Genomic DNA, 10,215 nt, shown 5'->3' on the forward strand with positions numbered 1-10,215 from the left:
TACTGTGTACGTATTGTGTTGTCGTGACTTTATTACTATATAGCAGTACAGTATTGATGTCATTATGAATGTTATTTAAACGGGTACATACCACGATAAAACGACGAGATTTTTATTGTCGATATTTCGACCCAGTTGCATGGATCGTGGTCACGACGGAACTGAAGTTGCGAGATGAGAAGTGAAGTCAGTTGTTAGGGGCAGAATCGATCTACCCTCTTTCTTGTTCTTTTTCTTTTTTCAACAACCTCCCGTTTTTGGCTGTTTAGGCAAACCACACTCACGACATCGCTTTTGTTATTATGCGTATCGCGGCGCCCTCTTGGTTTGCACAATTCTACCACCGGGTTCCACTCGCTGGCTAGTTTGAAACCATCTTCCCGATTGAAATTATTGTATTTTCGAATTTCAATGGCTTCTCGAACTACTCGGGGTATATAGTGGCGGTCCGTGGAAATAATGCGTGGATTATGGATCTCAATCCAATGTTTAATTCCCGGTTGTAGAATGTGATCAGCTATCGCAGACTTTTGCGGGTCGTCCCGCAATTCGAAAATACAATAATTTCAATCGGGAAGATGGTTTAAAACTAGCCAGCGAGTGGAACCCGGTGGTAGAATTGTGCAAACCAAGAGGGTGCCGCGATACGCATAGTAACAAAAGCGATGTCGTGAGTGTGGTTTGCCTAAACAGCCAAAAACGGGAGGTTGTTGAAAAAAGAAAAAGAACAAGAAAGAGGGTAGATCGATTCTGCCCCTAACAGCTGACTTCACTTCTCATCTCGCAACTTCAGTCCCGTCGTGACCACGATCCATGCAACTGGGTCGAAATATCGACAATAAAAATCTCGTCGTTTTATCGTGGTATGTACCCGTTTAAATAACATAAGTTTAAAATCATTAGTTGAATGTCATTATATCCTTATCAATAAAAAATGGTTAATATTATAAGATGAGGTGTTTTAATTTGTCGTATGACCATTATTAAGTGATTTTAAAATATGCTCAAATATCAAAAGTTTGTCTCTATTCTAGATTGCATCTTTTTAGCACATCATCTATTTGTTCGTTGAATTTTTAATTTATATACTTCTGGTCTAATGATATCTCAATTGATGTTCAAAACTGGAAATGTACTCGTAGATAATAGAATAGAATTTCAATAGTTCATTTTCTTTTCAAGGTTTCCATCATGAGTTGATCGTCAAACGTGAAATGACCGATGATGAGATGGAGGATCCTACTAATGATGAAATCGAGAAACTAGATGAATATACTGAAAACAATCCCGTTGTAATACCTAACATATTTGTAGCTCCAATACAAAGTAAACCTGCTGAAAGATTTTCTCAAAATTTAGAGAAAATGCCTAACGTATCTCGTATTAATACGAAACGAAACATAAACTATAACGATACTAACAATGAAATCGAAAACGATGATGAATATATTGAAAACGATACTGTTACAATGCCTAATATATTTGTAGCCCCAATACAATCAATCAATCAATCGTTCAATTCAAAAACCTCTTTAAAGAATAAGTCTAAATCTGCCCGTACAACCAATAAACGAAACAAAAACAGCATGGTTATATCTGACAAAACAACTGTGAAAGAGATTTCTAATAAAACTAACAAACCCCGTCGTGAGTTAAACGTTACACGTGAAATAATCAATGATGATAGGGAAGATCCAACTACTGATAAAATCGAAAAAATAAATGAATGCATAGAAAACAATAGCGGTACAATGTCTAAAATAACTGTAGATCCAATTCAAAGTAAACCTGCTAAAAGATCCGTTTCAATTAAAAAAAATAAAAATGCTAACCTTAAATCACCTAATTTGAAAATATCGTTCAAAAATAAGTCTAAACGTGCTCGTATTAATAATAAACGAAACGAAAATAGCGCCTATGATAAGATTAATAAAACACATTGTGAGTTGAACGAAATGGCCGATGATGAGAGGGAAGATACTACCGACGATGAAACCAAGACAACAGATGAATTTATTGGAAACAATAGCGTCACAAAAGCTAATATAACTGTAAGCCCAATTCAAAGTAAACCTAACAAAAGATCCGCTGAAGTTATTGAAAATAAAAACACCGATATTCAAACGCCAAATTTAAATATAACCTCGGTAAAAAAGTCTAAACCTGCCCAAATTATTACAAAACTAAAAGAAAGCTCAGTGAAAGTGATTGCTGATACAGTACAAAAATCAAATCCTGAGTTGGTCATCAAAGAAGAAATTACTGACGACGAGATGGACCCATTTGAAGATCGCGATGATATTCAAAGATTAGATGAATATATAGCATACAACACCGTTGCAGTGCCTAACGTTACTGTAAGTCCAACACAAAGTGAACCTGCTAATAGAACCGCTCCAACAGTAAAAAATAATAACGTTGGTTTTCAAATGCCTGGTTCAAGTATATATGCAGAGAAAAAATCTAAATCTGCCCAAATTAATACAAATTTAAAAACTGTGGATCAAAAATCAAATCCTGGGTTGATCATCAAAGAAGAAAATATGACTGATGATGAGATGGATCACTCTTTTGAAGATCATGATAAAATCCAAAGATTTGTTGAATATATAGCAAAGAATAGCGTTACAACACCTAACATTAGTGCTCCAAAGCCTGACTCAATTACATCTGCAGAGAAAAAATCTAAGCGTGTTCGCATTCACACAAACTTAAAAGATAACACCATGGTCGTAATACCGGAAAAGGACACTTTGAATATGGCTGGTAAAGTTGTAAAATTGAATCCTGAGTTGGACGTCAAACAAGAAATGACCGACGATGAGATGGAGGAACCGTCTTTCGAAGATTATGATGAAATTCAGCAAATAGATGAATTTATAGCAAAAAGTGCCGTTACATTGCCTGACACAAATGAAAGTACAAAACAGAGTGAAGCTATTAAAAGATCAGTTCCAATCGCAAAAACTACAAATACTAATACCAAAAAGCCCAATTTAAATATAACCAAGAAAAAATCAAATCCTGTTGGAGTAAACACAAAACTAAAGAAATTTATCACGGCTTACAAAAAATCCAGAAAAGGAATTTCTGATAAGGTTAATAAGCCAGTAGCTAGAAAAGCTGTGACTAAAAAGGATAACACAGTAAATAAAGATAAAGCAAACAAACCTAAAATAGTGCCTGAAAAAGAAAAGCATTGCTTAAATCTAGAAACCTTGTTGACAAACTCGAACGCAACACCAATTCAACATTATGACGGTTCTGACTTTTTGTGTTGCTTTTGTTCAGAAGGCTTCTCAAAATCAGGTGATTTAAAAGAGCATACGTCCAAAAATCACAGGAACAAAAAAAGTATCAGTGCATATATCAAGAAAACTCGACCCAGTACTTTCTTACTCAAACTTGATGTTACACTATTAAAATGCACAGTTTGTGAGAAAAAAATAGACACAGTTGATAATTTGTTTGATCATTTGCAAAATGAACACAAACAAAGGCTCTATGCGGATGTAAAGAATCGAATCGTTCCATTTAATTTTGAAAGTGAAGGATTCAAATGTGCAATATGTTCGCTCTTCCATACTAAGTACAAAAACCTACTGGAACACATGCACTCGCATTACAGAAACTATGTGTGCGACGTTTGCGATAGGGGATTCATTAGTTCACGGGCGATGTTGTGTCACCAACAATCTCACGAAAAAAGCTCCGTTGGATGCAGCAAATGCGACAAAGTCTTCGAAAACGTGCGTAGATTGAAACTGCATATGGCAGCAGTTCATAGATTCAAAAATCTGCCGAACAAATGTAAGATATGTAACGAGAGATTCACGAGCACCCCTATGAAGGATCAGCACATGAGCACAGTTCACGGGAAGTCGCCGATTTTTTTTAAATGCCTAGCGTGCGAGAAGTCCTTCAAGAACCAATACTCGTTGAGGATACACACTAAAAAATACCATCTAATGGAAAGGAGATATCAATGTACACAGTGCGAAAAGACCTTCTTTACCGGCGCTCAACTTCGAAGCCACACTTTAAGGCACACGGGCGTAAAAGATTTCCAATGTGACTATTGCTCGAGACTGTTTGCCAGAAAAACTGTTTTGTCCGCGCACATGCGTCTCCATATGAACAATTGGCTGTACACGTGTCATCTTTGCGATAAAGGGTTCGTGCAGAAATGGAGCTGGACAGAACACGTGCAAACTGTACACGGAAAGAAGGAAAAAAAATTGAAGAAGAAAATTGTTGCCAAGTGCAATGCACCAGAAGACGTGCGTAATGTTGTTAGCGGAAAGAAGGAAAACAAGTTGAAGACAATTGCTGCCAAGTGCAATGCACCAGCAAAAGTGCGTACCGTTGTTCGCGGAAAGAAGGAAAACAAGTTGAAGAAGACAATTGCCGCCAAGTACTATGCACCATCCAGGTACTATTTGCTTGTGTGTCTAAATGTGGTAGATAGACCTGTGATTTATATGTTTTGGCAATGTCAATTGGACGTAACAATCAGCGTTGCCAATTTGTGGGGAATTCTGCGAATTGCAGGGAATTTGAACTACGAGTAAACTATGGACCGTTCCCCACATGTGGAAATTTGTTGTAATAATGGGAGTTATTTAATTCTTCATCTAACAACGTCACAACACTCATTGGAGATTTATGAACAAATTTTCACTATAATCAGTGTAATTTTTAATATGTCCCAGAAAAATGTTTAACTATATGTACAAAAGCCCTAAAAATATCAGTAAAAACTGCATTATTATCACTTTTTTCGTTTATTTCTAAACGTGGGGGAAAAAATTATACTGTCCCTGAATTAGGGGAATTTCACTTAGTTTTTTGGGGAATCCGGACAATAAGCATTGGCAACGCTGGTAACAGGGAAAGATTTGTGCCCTTTCAAGAGCCATACCATTCACGTTCGTGTCTCAAAAACTTTAATCTGATACTTGGTCATAAATGCCTAAAACTACTGGACTATTTTTTTTAGGAAATTAAACAAACAATATCAGTTGTTTCATGTAATATACGAGTACATATACAGTTGTGGATAAAAAGTGTCTGAATAAAATCGCCGCTGAAGAAATTACACTAAATTGCGTACTTTTTGAAAATTTCTATAATAAAGCTTATTATTCATGCATGTTGTTGTTTAATTTTTTATTGTTGTTAGTTGGTAAGTTAAAACAAAAATGAATTGACAATGGGGACGGTCCAAATTTATATGGAGCCCATGCCAGATCTAATTAAAAAGACGATCTATGCTTTCACTTGCGTAGTTCCCGTTCCCGTGGAAATACGGGAATAAAAGCCCAAAGCACTGACCTATTGACGTGGCTTCCTATTGATAAAAGAATTTTCAAAATGAGTTAAGTAGATCCAGAGATTATCTCAAAACCTCTCAAACTTTACCTCTTTATATTATTAGTATAGATGAGCAGGCCTAGGCTATCATACAATTTAGGACCATCTCCTTTGCCTTTACCACCAACCATTAAATTCACTAAGTCGTCTAGAAGTCAGTCTACTGGAACGAAATTCCATAGCGCGTGTCACATGCTCTGAACGGATGGAAGCGAGTCCGAAAAAGGGGTACTGAGACTTTTTTTTCTGATGTTTATTTTTAAAACTAAAAAAAATATTACATTATATACTTAATTTTATCAAATTCTTCAGTGTTCAATTTTTAATCAATATTTATTTCATAAATAATAAATATTTTATCTTAAATTTTTCTACCTCTGCTAAAAAGCGAAAGGAACATCGTTTTGACCGGGGCCCACAGACCTCTCACGGTTTTCTTTTAAATTTTAAATATTCATTTTAAGTATTACCACAACTGGAACTGCACAATGAACGTTGAAAATTGTTTCCGAAAGAGCAACACACATATTAAACTTACATAAACCAAAAATTTTCTTTATAGGTGGCCCTCATCAGTTGATCATCAAAAGCGAAATAGCGGACGACAAGAAGAGTAATATTAAAGATGTAATCAAGAAAATAGAAACGGAGAATAGAATAATTAAAGATGAGGCAAAGCAAGAAACACAAATTCCAGAAATTGTAACCGCTCTATCTAAAATGCCTAACATAAGTATAGTGAAAGGTTTAACCAAACCTGTGAAAAGATCTAAAAATTACACCGCAATAGCTAAATTATCTAACATCACTGTAGTAGGTGGTGTGTATAAATCTCTTAACCCTGCAATTGGAATAAATAGAGCTGTGGTTAAAAAGAATAACAAAGCTCAGCGAAAGAAAGCACCTCCTAAGTTACCGGAAAAGATAGATGATAACCGACCTATTACTGAAAGACAGATGCATTGTATAAATATAGAAGTCTTTTTAACGCACACAACAGCAACGCCGATACGAAGTCACGACGGGTTTTCTTATATGTGTTGCTTTTGTAACGAGAACTTCGTGAATCCAGCTGATTTGAAAGATCATTCGTTGATGAAGCATAAAAACGCTCACGATATCATTGAATTCATGAAGAAGCAAAGACCTGATGCATTTTTACTGAAGCTCGATATCACGTTGTTGAAATGTACAATTTGCGATACAAGTATCGACACAGTAGACGAATTGTTTGATCATTTGCAAAATGAACACAAAAAGCGACTGCACACAGAGGTGAAGTGCCAGATAGTTCCGTTCAAATTTGGCGGTGAACAACTGCAGTGTGCGTTGTGTTCTCTCTTCTTCACCAAATACAAGATCCTTTTGGAACACATGCACACGCATTTCAGGAATTTCGTCTGCGACATCTGCGACGCGGGCTTCGTCAGTCGCAGAGCGATGTTGTCACACAAAGACACTCACACCAAAGGCTCGTTCGAATGCGGGGAGTGCAGCAAAGTGTTCGAGAATCCCCAGAGACGAAGAACACACATGAATGCAGTCCACAGATTCATGAATTTGCCGAGCAAGTGCGGCATCTGCAAGGAGAGATTCACAGGCGGCCGCCTGAAGGATTTACATATGATCGCCGTCCACGGAATGTCTCCAGTTATCAGGAAATGTTTGGCTTGTGACAAAACCTTCCCCAGCCAACAAGCTTTAAGGATACACACTAAAAAGTATCACTTACTGGAACGGAATTTCCAATGCAGCGAATGTGATATGAAGTTCTTTACCGGAGCGTTGTTGAAGAATCACATGTTGAAGCATACAGGGCAGAAGGATTTCCAGTGCGATGTCTGTTTGAAGTGGTTCGGTAGGAAATGTGTTTTGACCGAGCATATGCGAATACATATGAATGACAGGCGGTTTGTTTGCATGCATTGCGGCCGAGGGTTCGTGCAGAAGTGCAGTTGGCGCGGACATTTGCGGACTGTGCATGGAGAGATTGATGACGGCGTGATGACAAATCAACACGATGCAAGCTACGGTCCCTAACTTTATTGCGCATATTAATATTGAATACGAACTGTAAGGTCCCTTGTCCTTACTGTAATAGCAGTAAGTCACTGTCTCACCACTACACTATAATGGCCATCGGCACACGTCCGCCTTCTCTCGTTGCCAGAGACAGACTGCCCCCTTTCTCTCACTACCGGTGTATATATACACAAACACTACACGAACAATCAATTATATTGCCCAACTGGCGGACAGACAGACAAATTAAAATCAAATTTCTGGTTGTGTTTTAGTATCGTAAATAACTTAAGCACTTAAAAGAACGCGGACTTTGTTTCTTTTTTTTTTTCAATTACATAATAGTCATTTTAAAATCACAGCCAGACACATTTTTATATGTATTGATTATACGAACAGTACATTGTTTTAGTTTTCAGTCGGACAATAAAATATTCTGCAATACTGACCCTACACGGCGCAAAGGAAAAATGTTGTCAACTAGCGGACGCTGGCAACTTCGTCCGCGTGCAATTCAGTTTTTCACAAATTCCGCGGGAACCATAAATTTTTCCATGGATGAAAGTAGCCTATCTGTTAATCCAGAGCAAAATCTATTTCTATTCCAAATTTCAGAAAAATCGCTTCAGTAGCCGCACCGTAAAAGAAGACCAAATAAACTTACACACTTACACACAAACTTTCGCCTTTATAATATTAGTGGGATGGCTCTAGACGGTTAACTATCACACTAACATTATAAATGTGAAAGTTTGTGTGTAAGTGTGTATGTTTGTTCCTTTTTTGCTCAGCGGTTACTGAAGCGATTTGGCTGAAATTTGGAAAGGAAATAGATTTTACTTTAAAATACATATGCTATTTTTCATCCCGAAAAAGTCAATAGTTCCCGCGAGAATTGCCAAAAACTGAATTCCACGCAGACTAAGTCGCGGGTATCCGCTAGTAGTGCAATTATAATTGATCGTCTAGGGGCCGCCTAAATGGAAAACTTTAAAAAATCCCCGAAGATGTCATTTTATCAAACTTCTTTTACAATAATGGAAAAACCGGTATCTTGCGATTGACTTTAATGGTTTTTGTTGTACATAGCTAAGAACTGTCTCTTTATTTTAATGTATTACGCCAGCCATACACTCTCAGTGTTTAGAAATAAGCTATTGGTGCGGTTTCGATATGTTCCCACATCGACCCACACCGCTGTGTACTTGACTGTCTGTAGCCGGTGTTACTTCGAGTATTAATATTACTAGTATTAGGATGATCGTGTTTTATCGTTTATACATATAACCAAAAACACTGTTAGGCAAGAAAGGAACATAATATAGCCATTTTTATATTAATATCTGAATTTATTTCCTAAAATACTCCATAGATTTTGTAGAATCAGTGGCAAGTCCCTTGACCATTGGGTATAGGCGAAATTAACAAAGCGATGTCGCATTCTGTTTCTCTAGTATAAGTGAGTACCCTTATTCTACCTGTAGACCAAAGACCACGAATTATTCGGGACGAGAAAAAGACTCGAAAATATCGCTCTAGTAGTAGCAACACAAACTTTCGTCTTTTTTAATACTAGTGTGATGTGGAATGTGATTTTGTCAGTTGATGGAAGGCGTTTAAAAATCAGGTTGTTATTACAAAATATGACTTTTCCAACACTCGAGCGGAAACTATGAGTTTTCCAACGTTTAAAGTAGTATGTTTAGTACGGTCACAGTGTACTGTATGTACTGTACAGTGTAATGAGAGGGGCTGTTTACCTTCAGTTTTAACTGCGCAGTTTTAACTGTACATTTTGACGGGAAAGTTAAAACTGAACGTCTGTAGCACGGATAAGAAATACATAGTTTATAGGTTAATGTTTTAGTGTTAAAAATAATATTTAATGTCTATGATCTATGATATTCAGGTATTCTTTAGACATGTATTTCTGGTGTTAGGTAGAGATAATTCATTTTTTTTATTCTTTTTTTTTTAAATATTAAAATTAAAAAAAAAAAATATTTTTTTTAGCATTTTGTATACTTAAGTCATCTATTTAATCCGCCTATTTTAACGGCCCATTGCATAGCCAGGCCTCTCCATATAGGAGTTTCCACCACGCTTCTTCAATGCGGGTTGGTGGGCTTATTTTACAGTGTATTAATTATATTTTTTTTTACTACAATTACTTCAAGTATTTTATTTTTAAACTAACGGATACTCATGACTTTGTTCGCGTTAAATTATTTTTTTTACAAATACATTCAATAATAATTTTTTCGCGTTAAAAAAGTAGCATAAATGTTGCCTAAGTAACTATTACTGCATAGAGAAGGTTCTCTCAATGCAGTTATAGTTTATTTAAAATCGGTTCAGCCGTTCCAAAGATTAGACCAGCTCGCTGTTTGAAAAGGGGATGAATTATCTGAATTCAGCAAATTTATTAGAGAGGGGTATTTAATAAAGGGGTTTTATTTAGTGTATTAGGTATTTATTAAATTGGCTATTTGAAGCTGCAGAAAGCTGAATAAATTCTCTGTTAAAAAAGTAATTGATTTTTTTTTATTTTAACTTGTTATGGATTAGTTTTGTGATTTTGTATTGAAACTCTTAACTAAGCAGTAGGTAATAATTTTACCGGTTCCTAGTTTGACTATGATTTTTTGATTTCTGACATATTCCAGTTAAATTCATGATGAAATTTAGGAATTTCAAATTTTAACTTGTTATATATATGTTAGTTTAAATTTTAGCGTAAAAACTTACAACAACAACATTAAATGAATATTATAATTTAGCATTTATTAAATGTATAATTATGATATAAGACAAATTGTT

General features: G+C 36.0%; 2 protein-coding genes across 2 annotated transcripts; both read left to right on the top strand.

The window, feature by feature from the left end:
- The first annotated feature begins 1,152 nt into the window (after window positions 1-1,152).
- LOC112047130 (zinc finger and BTB domain-containing protein 11-like) lies at window positions 1,153-6,141 on the top strand. Its single transcript, XM_024084081.2, has 2 exons — window positions 1,153-4,432; window positions 5,936-6,141. Exons 1-2 carry the CDS (start codon window positions 1,215-1,217, stop codon window positions 5,988-5,990), a joined length of 3,273 nt encoding a protein of 1,090 aa, XP_023939849.2. The 5' UTR covers window positions 1,153-1,214; the 3' UTR covers window positions 5,991-6,141.
- Window positions 6,094-7,413, top strand: LOC128199618 (gastrula zinc finger protein XlCGF26.1-like). Its single transcript, XM_052889852.1, has one exon. It carries the CDS (start codon window positions 6,094-6,096, stop codon window positions 7,411-7,413), a length of 1,320 nt encoding a protein of 439 aa, XP_052745812.1.
- Window positions 7,414-10,215: the final 2,802 nt, after the last annotated feature.

This window comes from Bicyclus anynana, chromosome 26, assembly GCF_947172395.1.
Source record: "Bicyclus anynana chromosome 26, ilBicAnyn1.1, whole genome shotgun sequence".
NCBI classification, from domain to species: domain Eukaryota; kingdom Metazoa; phylum Arthropoda; class Insecta; order Lepidoptera; family Nymphalidae; genus Bicyclus; species Bicyclus anynana.